Source organism: Halyomorpha halys, unplaced genomic scaffold, assembly GCF_000696795.3.
Source record: "Halyomorpha halys isolate HHAL.00 unplaced genomic scaffold, Hhal_1.1 Scaffold75.1, whole genome shotgun sequence".
Taxonomy (NCBI): domain Eukaryota; kingdom Metazoa; phylum Arthropoda; class Insecta; order Hemiptera; family Pentatomidae; genus Halyomorpha; species Halyomorpha halys.
In genome coordinates this window covers 215,026-228,066 of record NW_027112173.1, presented here as the reverse complement: position 1 = coordinate 228,066, position 13,041 = coordinate 215,026, and the positions used below count along the sequence as shown (strand labels likewise).

The following is a 13,041-nucleotide window of genomic DNA, read 5'->3' as shown; positions in this document are numbered from 1 at the left end:
GGGAAGAATTTGATGGTTTGATGGAGCCCCAGAGCTCAATTCCATATGTCCAAATTGGTCTGATTATCGTAGTGTATACCAATTTTTTGTAATGAATGGGAAGTTTAGAGCGTTTTAATAAATTTACTACAGTATATGAGAAGATGGCCGAGGGTGCAGTTAGCAAAAAATACATTAATGAACAAACACTTATTTATTTGTGCCGACGTTTCGACCTGAATTTAAGGCCTTCATCAGAGATGAAAAAACAAAAAAGAGATAACAGCCATAACTCAGAGAAACATAAAAATAAAACGAAAATAATAAACATAACAATAAATTAAGCAGATAGTAGTTGATTGATAATAGAGGATGAAATATAATATTGAAAAGGTAAGACTTTTACAAGATAAATGATAGAAAGATAAAAAAAACAATGAACAATGAAAGATGCAAAATGAAGAGTAATGGAAAATTGACGTAACAAGATATGTAAGTAATGTCTAAAATAATGAAAAACAATTTAAATCAACATAATGAAATGGATGAAATAAAATGATATATATGATACTATACAATGGGCAAGAAAGAAAACGGAATATATGTTACAATGGATAAAAGATGAAGTATAATATAAAATATCATGAATAAATTGGCCTTTCATTTCTAATACTTCTTTCTTTCTTTTTTTGTTCCTTCTCATTCATTTTTCCAGACATTCTATATTAATTTTAGCTTATTTTTTTTTTACTCATCTATATTACTGTGCATCTTTTATCCATTTTAACATTTTTTTTCTTTCCCTGGTCGAAACGTCAGCAAAAATAAAAAAGTTTTTGTTTATTCGTGTATTTTTATCTGTCTGCATCCCCCTCCCGTATATATTAATATCATATATTAGTCTAGGGTAAACTATTAACACCTCATTATTATAATATAAATGATATCGTTAAGAATATACATAAACACGATATTCTGTACAAATATCGTTGTTATATCGCTTTTTGTTTTGCCCATCCTAAACAAAAATATGAGTGATTTATGTATTCAATATTTCTGCAAAATGAATCTCGAAATCCCTGAGAACAATTTTGCTTAAAACTTTAAAATAAGCTGTTTTGGGTCTCAGAAATTGATTATAGCCCTTTACTCTCTTACTAGATATAAATTACTTACTAGAAATAGATTACTAGAAACAAGCGAACTGACGTCCCACGGTAAATTATTGCAATCAAATCTTATTCAATTATGTATTTTCTTAATCAAATATATCCCATCAATTTATTTTCAATAATAATTACTTATAAATTTTCATTTCGCACTTTACTTCTGTTTGTCTTTGAACCGCAACAGTAATTTCAGATTAATTAAGCTCGATAAAAGGTTTAGATTGTATGTATCCAGAGCATCGGAAATTTCCTGCATTCGTTTTCACTTTAAAACTCTACACAATATGGATCATTTATATGATATGATGTATATCTATACACAATATCAGTTACATTTATATGGATTCCAAGTCATGTAGGAATCGCCAGGAATGAACTGTTCGATCACGGTGCAAAAGAAGCACTCTCGCTTCAGGGACGGGGTAAAGCAATTTTAAATCTGAGATAAGCAGGCCTCTTGGAAAGGAAGTCAAAGATAAATGGCAATCTTTGTGGAATGAAAACCCAATTAATAAATTAAAAATTATTAAAAAGGATGTCAAGCCCTGGGGTACCTCCAGTCGCAAATGCCGTTGAGAGGAGGTTGTACTGACCAGACTGAGAATAGGTCACACGAGGCTCACCCACTCCTATCTTATTTCAAAAGAAACGCCTCCGAACTTGCATTGCAATAACAATTTGACAATTAGCCATATTTTCCAACAATGCCCATATTTCACATCACACCTCAATAGCTAGGATTAAACTCAGATGATGATAAAATAATAGAATTAGTGTTTGAGTTTTTAAAATCAAAAGATTTACTGATATAAATATAACATTGAGCGGGGAAAAAAATAAAATAAGAATAAAATAAATATATAAATAAAATAATAAAAAATAAATAATCATATTAAGAAATAAATAAAATGGGGAAAAATAAATAAGTAAGCAAAATTAAATGGGGTATGAATGGCGTTGATGACCAATGATGTTTGGAGCCACAAAACAAAAACAAACAAACTTCTAAATTTCATAATTTAACAAAAGCACCTCCCTAGAAGTGAAAAAAATATTAATTTAATAACAATAATTTTTTCCAAGCAAATACTAATTATAATTACTAATAAAGCACTACGACAATTATATATAATGTTCTTAATATTTCGATTTCATTCGCCTTTCCCGCGCTAAAATGTCACAACCTAACTATATAGTACAGTGTTTCTTCACCCCTCTCTAGGTAGAGATCATTGAAAATCGATGTGGGAAAAGAAAAAAAAATTCGAATCTATTAAAACGAGGATTTAAGTCACGTTTACAGGATTAAAAATTTAAAAATAGTTTTAATTTGTCAATGATGTATAATCCATACTTAATTTATGTGTTGGTAGTTAGCAAAGCAATTAAACATATTTCTAGTACCATGTTGAACTTTATTATTGTGTCCAAAATACAAACATTTTATTCTCAGCTTACGTTCATGTGTTGTTATTACACGATAAATTTAAATTATCATTAAGATTATTTCATTATTACGCCGAAGAACAGAGGGCTAAAAGACAGATCTAGTTGGACCAAAACAACTTTCTTGTCTGCATCTGTTTAATCGACTACTTTTTCGTAACAAAGCCTCTTAGGCTAGTAATAGTATCAAGAGGTGCCAGAAATTGTTTTATCATCTGTTTTACGTTAAAACAGATACTCCACTCAAGGTCTGAGCGTCCTCACTCATTCTCCAGTGGCTTTCATACCAGTGACGCGTTCAGAGAGGAGCGAGTTCTTTTTTCCTCCATAAGTGGTGGGAATAGCTCGGTTCAGGTACACAGGTCAAAGAGATACTGAAAATATAATCAGTATGTTCTCAATTTTTCTTTCAACGTTAGCTGCTACGGTAATCAAGAAATGTTAAACCCCGATGCAGAGGCAGAAAATGTCTGAAAGCATGTAATTGATGAATCTTTTAGCTCCATTAACACTCGGCACCATTTCGAATGTTACCAACTAGCAACTCAATGCCACTTTTTTTTCGAAACCGCATTTGGTGATATATGTCAAACTGGATTATTGATGGAGAATCGATAGATCAGTTACATCTTCCCACTCTTCACTTGATACGTCTTCGACAGAGATCCTTTATTTTACACCACTTATATCGCTATCACTATCTAAAACATTTATCCATTTTCTTGTTGGTTGGATAATACCACCACCACTGTCATTACTCTATCATATTCTGATTGAATATTTATTTATTTAAATCTGCCTGTATAAATGTCTATGTGAAAATGGTCTTCACTACTGCTTACATCACGAGACTCACTGATTGTTCGTTTTGTCATTTTTATAAAAACAAAATAATGATGAAAGAAAGGATAAATGGTTTGGATATTACTAATGGTAAATTACGAAATCACAACATGCCTTATTACTGCAGAGATCTTTACTATTCAACACTTCAATACGATATGGGTTCTTGTAAATTTCTTTTCTCAGTTTTCGAATTTCTTTATTATCTTATCAAGTTTCCCTATATCATTGAACAATACTCGTGTACCTTTGTTTCATTAATCCTATATATTGCTCAACGGATTAGAGAAGAGTATAGTCCGTCGTGACTACACTTCGCACGTTATCTTTCGACGTTAAACCGGTTGATATATTTATCATGCATCTTGATATTTTTATCTGTTTTTGTTCCATTTTAATGGAAAACTACAGGAAAACATGCGTTTCTTAAAAAATTGCGGTGAAATAAGTTCATTCTCCGTAATCGCTTATAATCTTACATGTTTCCTTAGAGGAGTCAACCTAGTGGTCTGCTAAACTTAAGTTGTCTCTTCAGGGTGGACAACCGAGTTCAAAGGGTCAATTGACTGCAGCCCTTCGTTAGAGAGGTTCTGTCCAAAGCCAGGGCTCAGGTGAAGACCACGATTGACAGTAAATTAAGAAAGAAAAAAAAAGTTTGTCCACAAAATCGAAGATTTTCTCCCGAATTATATGTAATAGGTGGAACATGTTTGATTCTGTGTATGTCAATTGATTTAAATCAAATCAAGGTTCGGACATGAACAATGATATGGAAGTTGGTATTAGATGGTTTCACATCAATTTCATCAAATTCTACCGACTACTATTGTATACGCGTATACAACGCTATATCTCTTGGTAGAACTGTATTTCGAAAACTGTCGGGTCGATTTTGAACCAGTTTCGAAGGAAGTTGGGAATTATGATAAAATGATCAGGTACTCTATTTTCGCCTACGTATGAGCAAATATATTTTCCTTGAAACCTCTATATTTTGAAAAAAAAAAAAAAGCTTATCTGATTGGTCTAAATGGTGAGAAAAGTTGGAGATCGGTTTAAATAGGGTCTAGTATTAATTTCAACCAATTCCATCTTATACATTCACTAAGACACGCGCAAACTCCTTGAAAAACCATTAAAATGGTTCAATGTTGTAGAGAAGTTGGGGATTAGAGTAAGTGTGATCCGGTGTAAATCTTATCAAATTTCGTCCACTACTTTCCCTTCCTCATGTGAAAAAGTAATTTTTAAATCAGCAGCCTCAAAAACATCAAAACGGCAATAATACAATGTTCTCCAGCTAGATCCGATATATGCGAGGCCCACTGATCTATGGAATGAGGATGGGGCGGATAAAAATTCTTAGCCCTATGGCCTCAACTTCGAATCCAGCCATGATCATATTAATAAAAACAAATTAAAAACGTTAGCAGAATGACAAAGAACCTCTCAGGACAGATGACGTGAATTTATATTTTTTCTTTCTTTTGAATTACATTATTGCTTATTTATGAAACAAAAATGATATTTATTTACATTGGAAAAGAGAAAAAAAGTAATCAAAAACGGATGTAAGAAGAAACAAGGAATACATGAACTGCGTAAGGAGTGAATGCCGAATGTTCACGCAGTAAGCCGACAACACCCGATCTCAAAAATAAATTTCTTTCTGGACTCCAGTACCCGACGATCCCCTGTAGGTGGAGGATGCATGTTTGTTTTTTTTCTCTTCTCTCGTACTGGAACACCATTCTTTTTTCTTTTAGTCTTGCAAAACGTTAAAGTAAAGAAAATCCTAATTTGACCAAGACATAAGTTTTGCATTGGAATCAGTCTCCAAATTGGTAAGAAAAACTTTATGAAAGAACAAAACCACTTGTTTATAATATGATAGTAAAATATTGCCAACTTAGTTAATACCTTAATAGTGCTAATAAAAATTTCCAATCCTTGATAAATATGTGAGCTGATTTAAACACTCCAGAGTTTCAAATCCATAATATATCCTTCATATTCTTCCACCTTAAGTCTACTTCTGGATTTCTCTTGTGTAGCAGACATTTGTTACTGAGATCTTGAGGTTCTTTCTTTAATGTTGAAGATTGACCCTAGTATTAACAGTATGTTAAATTTTTTTTTTAAATTAAAATAATATAACACTATTTAATGTTATTTATTCATTTTTGCAGAATGGTGGTGCTAGAGAATTCCCCCAACGCTAAGATGAATAAAACTGTTCTCAACCGCTTCTTGGCATTGCCCCAGCCTGACAACAAAGTCCAGGCAATGTATGTCTGGATAGACGGAACAGGAGAAGGTCTCAGGGCAAAGACGAGGACTTTAGACTTTGTGCCAACTTCTGTTGATCGTAAGAATTTATTTTTAAATTTAGAAACTAGTATTATTGATTTTCACTTCTATGATTATATTTAATCCATATCTGAAGTATTACAAAAATTAAATAGTTACCTTAATACCTCAAAATGAAAATTGACAACATACTAAGTACATCAAAAAGAATTTAAATTAAATACTCAAACTTCTATTTTCTATCTATAGTATTAATAGAAAGTGCCAATAAGAATCCTTACATAAGACTGTCCAAATTCAAAGAGGTTTGCTAGATAGGCACTAAGGGATTCACATGGAGTTCTGATATTTCTTTCTTGGAGGAAGAAAATTCTGCTTAGTTCCTAGATTTCTTAGTTCTATTAGAGTTTTGATAAAATAGGCTATAAAAATCCACTTCAGGCTCAGAGCTTGAGGGACTATATATAACAAGCAGTACAAGGTTTATGAAGTACTTTGGGTTCTACACTTGGGACATTGCTGGATTGGCTGAGAATATGATTCTCGGCTAATTGTCCATTATCTAGCAACATATTCATGGCAACTGAGCTGAAAAAATTGAATATTAAAAAAAACATTTTGTATAATTTAATATTGAGCAACTATAAAAATTACATGGTATAAAATAAAAATATATTCTAATGTAGTTATACTAAAATTTCTTATGACTGGTCTGGTAGGCTCAGTAGAAAATCCACTGTGTTAAAAATAAATCAATATATAAATTATGTGTTCCTCTTTCCAAATGGTCTTAGCCTGTTAAGTTCCTAAAATTTGTATCAAAATTCTAACTTTTTTAAAAATGTTTTACTGCAATATAAATTTTTAATTTGAATTATTTACTATCATTAACTAGAAAAATAGATTTTATGCTAAAAATTTTTGTTCAATTAGCAAATTCATTATTGCTTTGTGCAACAGTACCTTATAAATTATTGGAATTTTGATTTTACACTTTTTTCATACTACATATTTTCAATTATATTTTAGATTCAATGTTTTTTTTTTTCTTCCAGAATTACCAATCTGGAATTATGACGGAAGTTCTACGATGCAATCAGAAGGTGTCAACTCTGATACATATCTTTACCCAGTCGCAATGTACAAGGATCCCTTCAGACTTGGCAACAATAAGCTAATTTTGTGTGATACCTACAAGTATAATAAGAAACCCACAGGTAAATATAGCTAATTTACTTTAATTTAAACCTATAATTTACTTTTATGCTTCATTAACTTAAATTAATAATTATTAAATTACTTTTATAATTGAGGCACTGAGATGGTAAGACAATAGACAAAAAAAATGTTTAGTCTTATTTAGGGTGTAACCTCTCTATCGTCCTCTCCCTACAGCAACATACCTTTCTAGAGCAATTTGCCCCCTGCAAGGGCAAGTTTTGCTGTTTTAGAACCAACATTATTTTATTCTCAAAAAACTTCAATTTTGTAATCTCAATTATACAATCATTCTGAAATAATGCAATATTTGTGTATGTGAATTGAAAGAAGAAACTCCCATCTTTCTATTGAATCCAAGTACTACGAAAAGGGATAAACTGATGACAAGATCAGAGGTTCCAATCGAACTGTGATTTTGTGGCTTTAAACATTTTGGATTTATATTTTCAATATCATGATTTTTGGTGTGCTGAATTAAAACCATTATTTGTGTGAAAAAACTAGGAGGCTAGCAAATAGCTTTTTAGAGTTTTTTGACCCAAAAACAATTATTTTTGGAAGTTTGTATTTTTTCTTTAATCTTCTACACTGAAAAATAAATGTTTTATTTATGTTTCTTAGCTCCAAGAGCCCCATTGCACAACACAGTTTGATTTATTTTGATTTTTTTCAATGTAGGATTACCAAAACAAATTTCATCAAAAATTGATGAGATGCACACTGTGCACTCTTGTTAGTTTAGAAATAATTAGAAAAAAAAAAGTAATACAATAATAATTATTCTTTAAAAAAAATATAATATAAAAAATATTTGCATTAATGTTTGATAATTTTCATGTTATTTCAGAAACAAATCACCGCTACAGCTGCTTGGATGCAATGACAAAGGCAGCAGATCAAAAACCCTGGTTCGGAATTGAACAAGAGTATACATTATTGGATATGGAAGGAAGACCTTTTGGCTGGCCCAGAAATGGTTATCCAGGCCCACAGGTCAGAAATATATATATTATTTTTATATAAATAATGAATTAAGATTTAGAAAAAAACTAAAAGTATATTGTCCATTAGGGGCCATATTATTGCGGCGTTGGTGCCAACAAAGTCTACGGACGTGACATAGTCGAGGCGCATTACAGAGCATGTTTATATGCTGGAATCAACATTGCAGGAAGTAATGCAGAAGTCATGCCTTCTCAGGTATATATAAATCTTTTTTTAAGCATGAATTAACTTTGTTATTAAGGTTATTGCAAGTCACTATTCAGATAGTAGACAGCAGTAAGAATAGTGAGTATCATACAAAATGTTACATCCTTTACTGGTGAGAGATCTTATAGTTCGAGGCAACATGTCCTTTTCCATGCAGTCATTTGCTTTGAGTCTCTGTTTCATGAGGCAATAACAAAATTTTACTGACCAAAGATTTCCTAGTGAATATTAATGACCATTAGTCTGGGCACTTGGATTATTTGTCACTGCAGGTTTGGTAAAACTTTTACATCAAACATCTTTTAATTTTAAACATGGAAGAAAAAAAAAATGTGAGGATTTGACCAAGAAAAATGAAAAAATATTCCATTATTAAAGCTGTTTACTTGAAGACTCATACATTTCGTATTGGAAAATAGCACCCATTTGTACTCCATGCAAATGTCAGAACTGGTCTTATAAAATTGGGATTTAGTGTGCCTCGTGATAGGCTGTTCCATATAAGCTTATAGGTTAAAATAACATATGTTTGCTGCTTGTGGTTCTGTATTTAATTTAGGCCAATTTATCATTTGTAGAGCTGGTTTGTGATTCTAGGTAAATAATCTGAGATGTGATCAAATGTGCAAGTTCCAATACAAACTCTCTACTCTTGTGATCCTCTACCAACTCTAGTGAACATATATTCTGTCTTACTCACATTTACTATGAGGCTCTTTGACAGTCGAATTCCCTTAAGATCGAGAAAGGCTCTCTTGCTATGATATCTAAATCAACTGGTTACAAAGATCAACGTAGAGGAAACCCTGTCTGTCGTTTGGATACCTAAATCTTAAAAAAATTTCTCCAAGCCTAAATTGAAGAGTTGGTAAGCTAATCTCCTTGCCGTAATCACTTGTCAGGAGGAAATTCCGTTGAGCAATCTGACTGAACATAAGCTTGGCATCGCAAATCTTATGTGGTCATTTTAATCAGTCAAATTAATTTCAATAAGATTCTAAACTCTTTTATTGAGCCATAGTTATGTGCCACCTAACGCAATTTTATGCATACTTACAGTCGATGAAGAGATAATATGTTGATAATCTGTATTTATCCTCCTTTTTGAAGAGAGTATGGAGAGCGAAACGTTTATCAGTGGTCCATCTCCTTCATCAGAAAACTGCTTGGTATTCACCTACTTCACGGTCAACAATTACCGAGTCCATTGATGTGTATTTTGTAAGAACACATGACAACAGTGAAATGCCATGATAGTTCATACACTTCAGCTGTTCCCTTCTTTTATGTAATTACAGCATCACTCCATTGCAATAGCATTCTCTCTTCCTGCAAATATTTTAAAAAATTAATGAGTTGGTATTTCATCACCTCTAGGAGCGTGATTATTCTCTTGATGGGGTCCTCAAACTCTTTATCCTTCAATGTTCAATCCTCCCTTTCTACAGTAATCGTATGTTGTTTATTGAGGAGCGTTAATCGAACCCATTGGTCCAGGATGTCTTTATTTGTTAGAAGGGTGCCGTCCTCCTCTTTGCAGGATTGAAGATTACTCTCATTCTGTTTATCTTTTGGCAGCATGAACAGCTTTTATTTGGTTCTCCTGTGTGCATCAATATCTTCTCTACTGCTTATTAAGCTACTGCCTCCTTCAATCTACTATAGGCCTTCTTGTAAATCTTTTATTGAAACAAAGTTCTATAAGCCCAATTTTTTTCATCAGTAACTCTTCCACACTGCATTAAACTAGAATGACCTCATATTGTATTGTAGGTGTCTTCTCTGCAGCACTTGTTACAGTCTACTGTAAGTGACCCACATCCTTTGTGCATTGCTGTTTTCAACATCACCAAGTGCCTTACGTATCTTGTATTTCAAGACAAATTGGAAAGAAGTTTAAAGATTTAAATCTCATAGATTTCCCCCATCTTCTATTCTTTGGCATTCGAGATCCTTGCCCTGATCCTTACAAAAACTAAATAGTGATCTCATTATACATTACCACCTATATATTTCAATTGTCTAGAAGACAAAAAACAAAAAAATATAATAACATCTAAGGCAACTTTTCTTACCCAATGTCTAGGTATCAAAATCAAGTATAAATCAGAAAATGACCGATATAAGTTGTTTTTTTACATGCTTTCAACTTTTTTTTATTTAAATACTGACTTATACTTCTTTTACCCTCTTCCCAAGATAGTTCTTATAATCTGCTCTGAAAAACAAATATTTTGGAGCACAAACCATGTCAATTTCGATATGTCCTATAGGTTGTAAAACACAACCTATTTAGACCTTTTCTTAACATATACTTTTTTTTCTGTCCTCCCTATTACAGTCAATTCTATATTTTTTAAAGATATTTGGATTATATATTTTAAATTCACAAACTCTTTGAAATAACCTTAATAAATTATTTTTCAGTGGGAGTTCCAAGTTGGACCTTGCGAAGGAATTGCCATTGCAGATCAGTTGTGGATGGCCCGTTTCCTTCTGCACCGTGTTGCTGAAGAATTTGGAGTTTGCGTGACACTTGATCCCAAACCAATGCCAGGAGACTGGAATGGTGCTGGTGCCCATTGCAACTTCTCCACCAAAGATATGAGAGAAAATAACGGAATCATGTAAGTTTATTTAATTACAGTTTCAGAAATTACACAGTATATTGATGGAAAATAAATCGAAACTCTGCTTGCAGTCATATCGAAAACGCAATTGACAAATTGTCTAAACAGCACCTGAGACACATTAAAGCTTATGATCCTAATGAAGGCAGAGATAATGAGAGGAGATTGACTGGGCGCCATGAAACATCTTCCATTCATGACTTCAGTGCAGGTAACATTAACAGTTAAAATATAATAGCTGGACTATTAATCTTAATTATAGAACTGCTAATAACATAGCAGCCATGGTTAACAGCAAAAATGAAATAATAGAATACTAATCAGCTTAAGAAAGTAGCAATTGTATAATAAAAAAAAAATAAGCCAATACACAAATCAACTGTTCTTTAGCAGCTAAATATAGCTGTTAATTTAGACAGTTTTACATTATTACATAAATAAACTAAAAAACAGAGCCAGATAATATATTAAGCCAATTAATTATCCGAAAAAATTAATTTTTTTTTCTGTTTAAATTGTGTTGTATTTAGAGCATTAATATAATAAAACAAAAAACTCTCATTTTAGGAGTTGCAAACCGAGGTGCTAGTATAAGGATTCCAAGACAGTGCGCTGAAGACAAGAAAGGGTACCTAGAAGACAGAAGACCAGCATCCAATTGCGATCCTTACAGCGTAACTGAGGCTCTTATGCGCACAGTCTGCCTTAACGAATAGACTCACCACAAACATGAATGAACATGGTGGAGGCAGAAAAAAGACCAATCAGAGGTCCTGTTATGTTGAAATATTGCATTTTGAACACTAGATATAATATTTTAGTAATCATTACATACCATATTTTATACATTTTGATGGAACAAAAAAATTATATAATTATAGGTAATATATACATATCTATATATGTGAGTATTTTAATATTATTTTTTTACATAAATTTTAAGTATATTTAATTAAATTTAATTGTTTAAAAATACTTCACATATAAAACTACTTTGTAAGTGTTATGTACAATAAATGTTACTAATGTTTTATAAAAAAGTTTTTCATTTCAAATAATCACTGAACCTTAATATTAATTAAAAATTATTGAGAAACAGAGTTGAGCAAAAATTACTACACTGGATATCAGTTATAATATTTCATAAGCAAAGGGGCCAAGCATATTCGTTTGTAATAGTAGATCACCATTGTAACCTATCACTACCCACATGTGAACGTGAAACAGGAAAATTTTAGTCTTCACTTGCCTTTACACCTAATTACTTTATTTTCATGAAATAATTCTGGTTGATGGTGGAAAACAAAATAAATAAATACAAGAATTAAATGTTCAAATGGAAAGTATATTAAAATATGAAATAAATATAAAATGTTAATATTATATTAAGAACTGTAAAGAAAGAACATAAAAACTAGTCAATATCACATAGCAAAGATATACAATATCACTTTTTTTGTTATTTATTAAAACAAAGGGAATGATCTTTTTAAAATGGATTTCCTTAGAACCTACTTTGATAAATTTACTTAAGTAAATCAGTAAAAATAAATAAGCCTTTTCAACAATAAATAATAACAAACAAATTTACTAATCTACAAAAAACAAGAAATATTTAGATATTTATTATTTATTTATCAAAGGGAAAGAATATTGGAATAATTTTTTTTTTCTCTAAATTTTAGTCCTAATAGACAGATAGCATTGGGGACGAATAAGAACCGCCTATGATACAAAATGTACATACTATTTACAAGGCAAAGCCTAGAGTCGATTAAACTGTTTAAGTTCTCCGGAAGAATGATTTTCTTCTTGGTGAGTTCTGAAAAAAATAAAGAGAAATTATTTAGTTTTTTTAGAAAATCATAATTTTTAAGAATGAACATCTAAAGAAAGAGTTAGAAACTTTTTCCCCTATTTAATCATGCTTCTCCATTCCTGAGACCGATAAAATGCTGGTTATACAAATTATTATATGTATTTTTGTCTAGTTATATGAGTTGTCATAGCAGTAGTATAACATGTCAGCTAAACACAGTGCTATCAACTGTCAGGTTATTTATCTCCATAACTATAGAAACATTTATATGATGTTTAGTATTAAAAGAAGTAACATATAACGTGAGTGCCATCGTACTAGAAAGGAAAAACTGAACCACCTGGAGAAAAAGTTAATAAGAAGCTACATTTATTTTTAACAAAATTATGAATTTATGTATGTATATATATAT

General features: G+C 31.5%; 2 protein-coding genes across 13 annotated transcripts in view; one reads left to right on the top strand and one right to left on the bottom strand.

Annotated features, from left to right (window-relative positions):
* Gs2 (glutamine synthetase 2) overlaps positions 1 to 11,850 on the top strand; it is a 146,391-nt gene extending 134,541 nt beyond the window's left edge. For all 5 annotated transcript variants that reach the window (XM_014439110.2, XM_014439109.2, XM_014439113.2 and 2 more), the window contains exons 2-8: positions 5,627 to 5,805; positions 6,803 to 6,964; positions 7,816 to 7,961; positions 8,040 to 8,168; positions 10,608 to 10,807; positions 10,882 to 11,021; positions 11,378 to 11,850. In XM_014439110.2, the coding sequence (XP_014294596.1) occupies positions 5,628 to 5,805; positions 6,803 to 6,964; positions 7,816 to 7,961; positions 8,040 to 8,168; positions 10,608 to 10,807; positions 10,882 to 11,021; positions 11,378 to 11,526 (1,104 nt within the window). In that variant the 5' untranslated portion in view covers position 5,627 and the 3' untranslated portion in view covers positions 11,527 to 11,850. The remainder of the gene's footprint in view (positions 1 to 5,626; positions 5,806 to 6,802; positions 6,965 to 7,815; positions 7,962 to 8,039; positions 8,169 to 10,607; positions 10,808 to 10,881; positions 11,022 to 11,377) is intronic.
* Positions 11,851 to 12,422: 572 nt separating this feature from the next.
* LOC106692880 (putative leucine-rich repeat-containing protein DDB_G0290503) overlaps positions 12,423 to 13,041 on the bottom strand; it is a 38,434-nt gene continuing 37,815 nt past the window's right edge. For all 8 annotated transcript variants that reach the window (XM_014439100.3, XM_014439104.3, XM_014439105.3 and 5 more), the window contains one exon: positions 12,423 to 12,632. In XM_014439100.3, the coding sequence (XP_014294586.1) occupies positions 12,594 to 12,632 (39 nt within the window). In that variant the 3' untranslated portion in view covers positions 12,423 to 12,593. The remainder of the gene's footprint in view (positions 12,633 to 13,041) is intronic.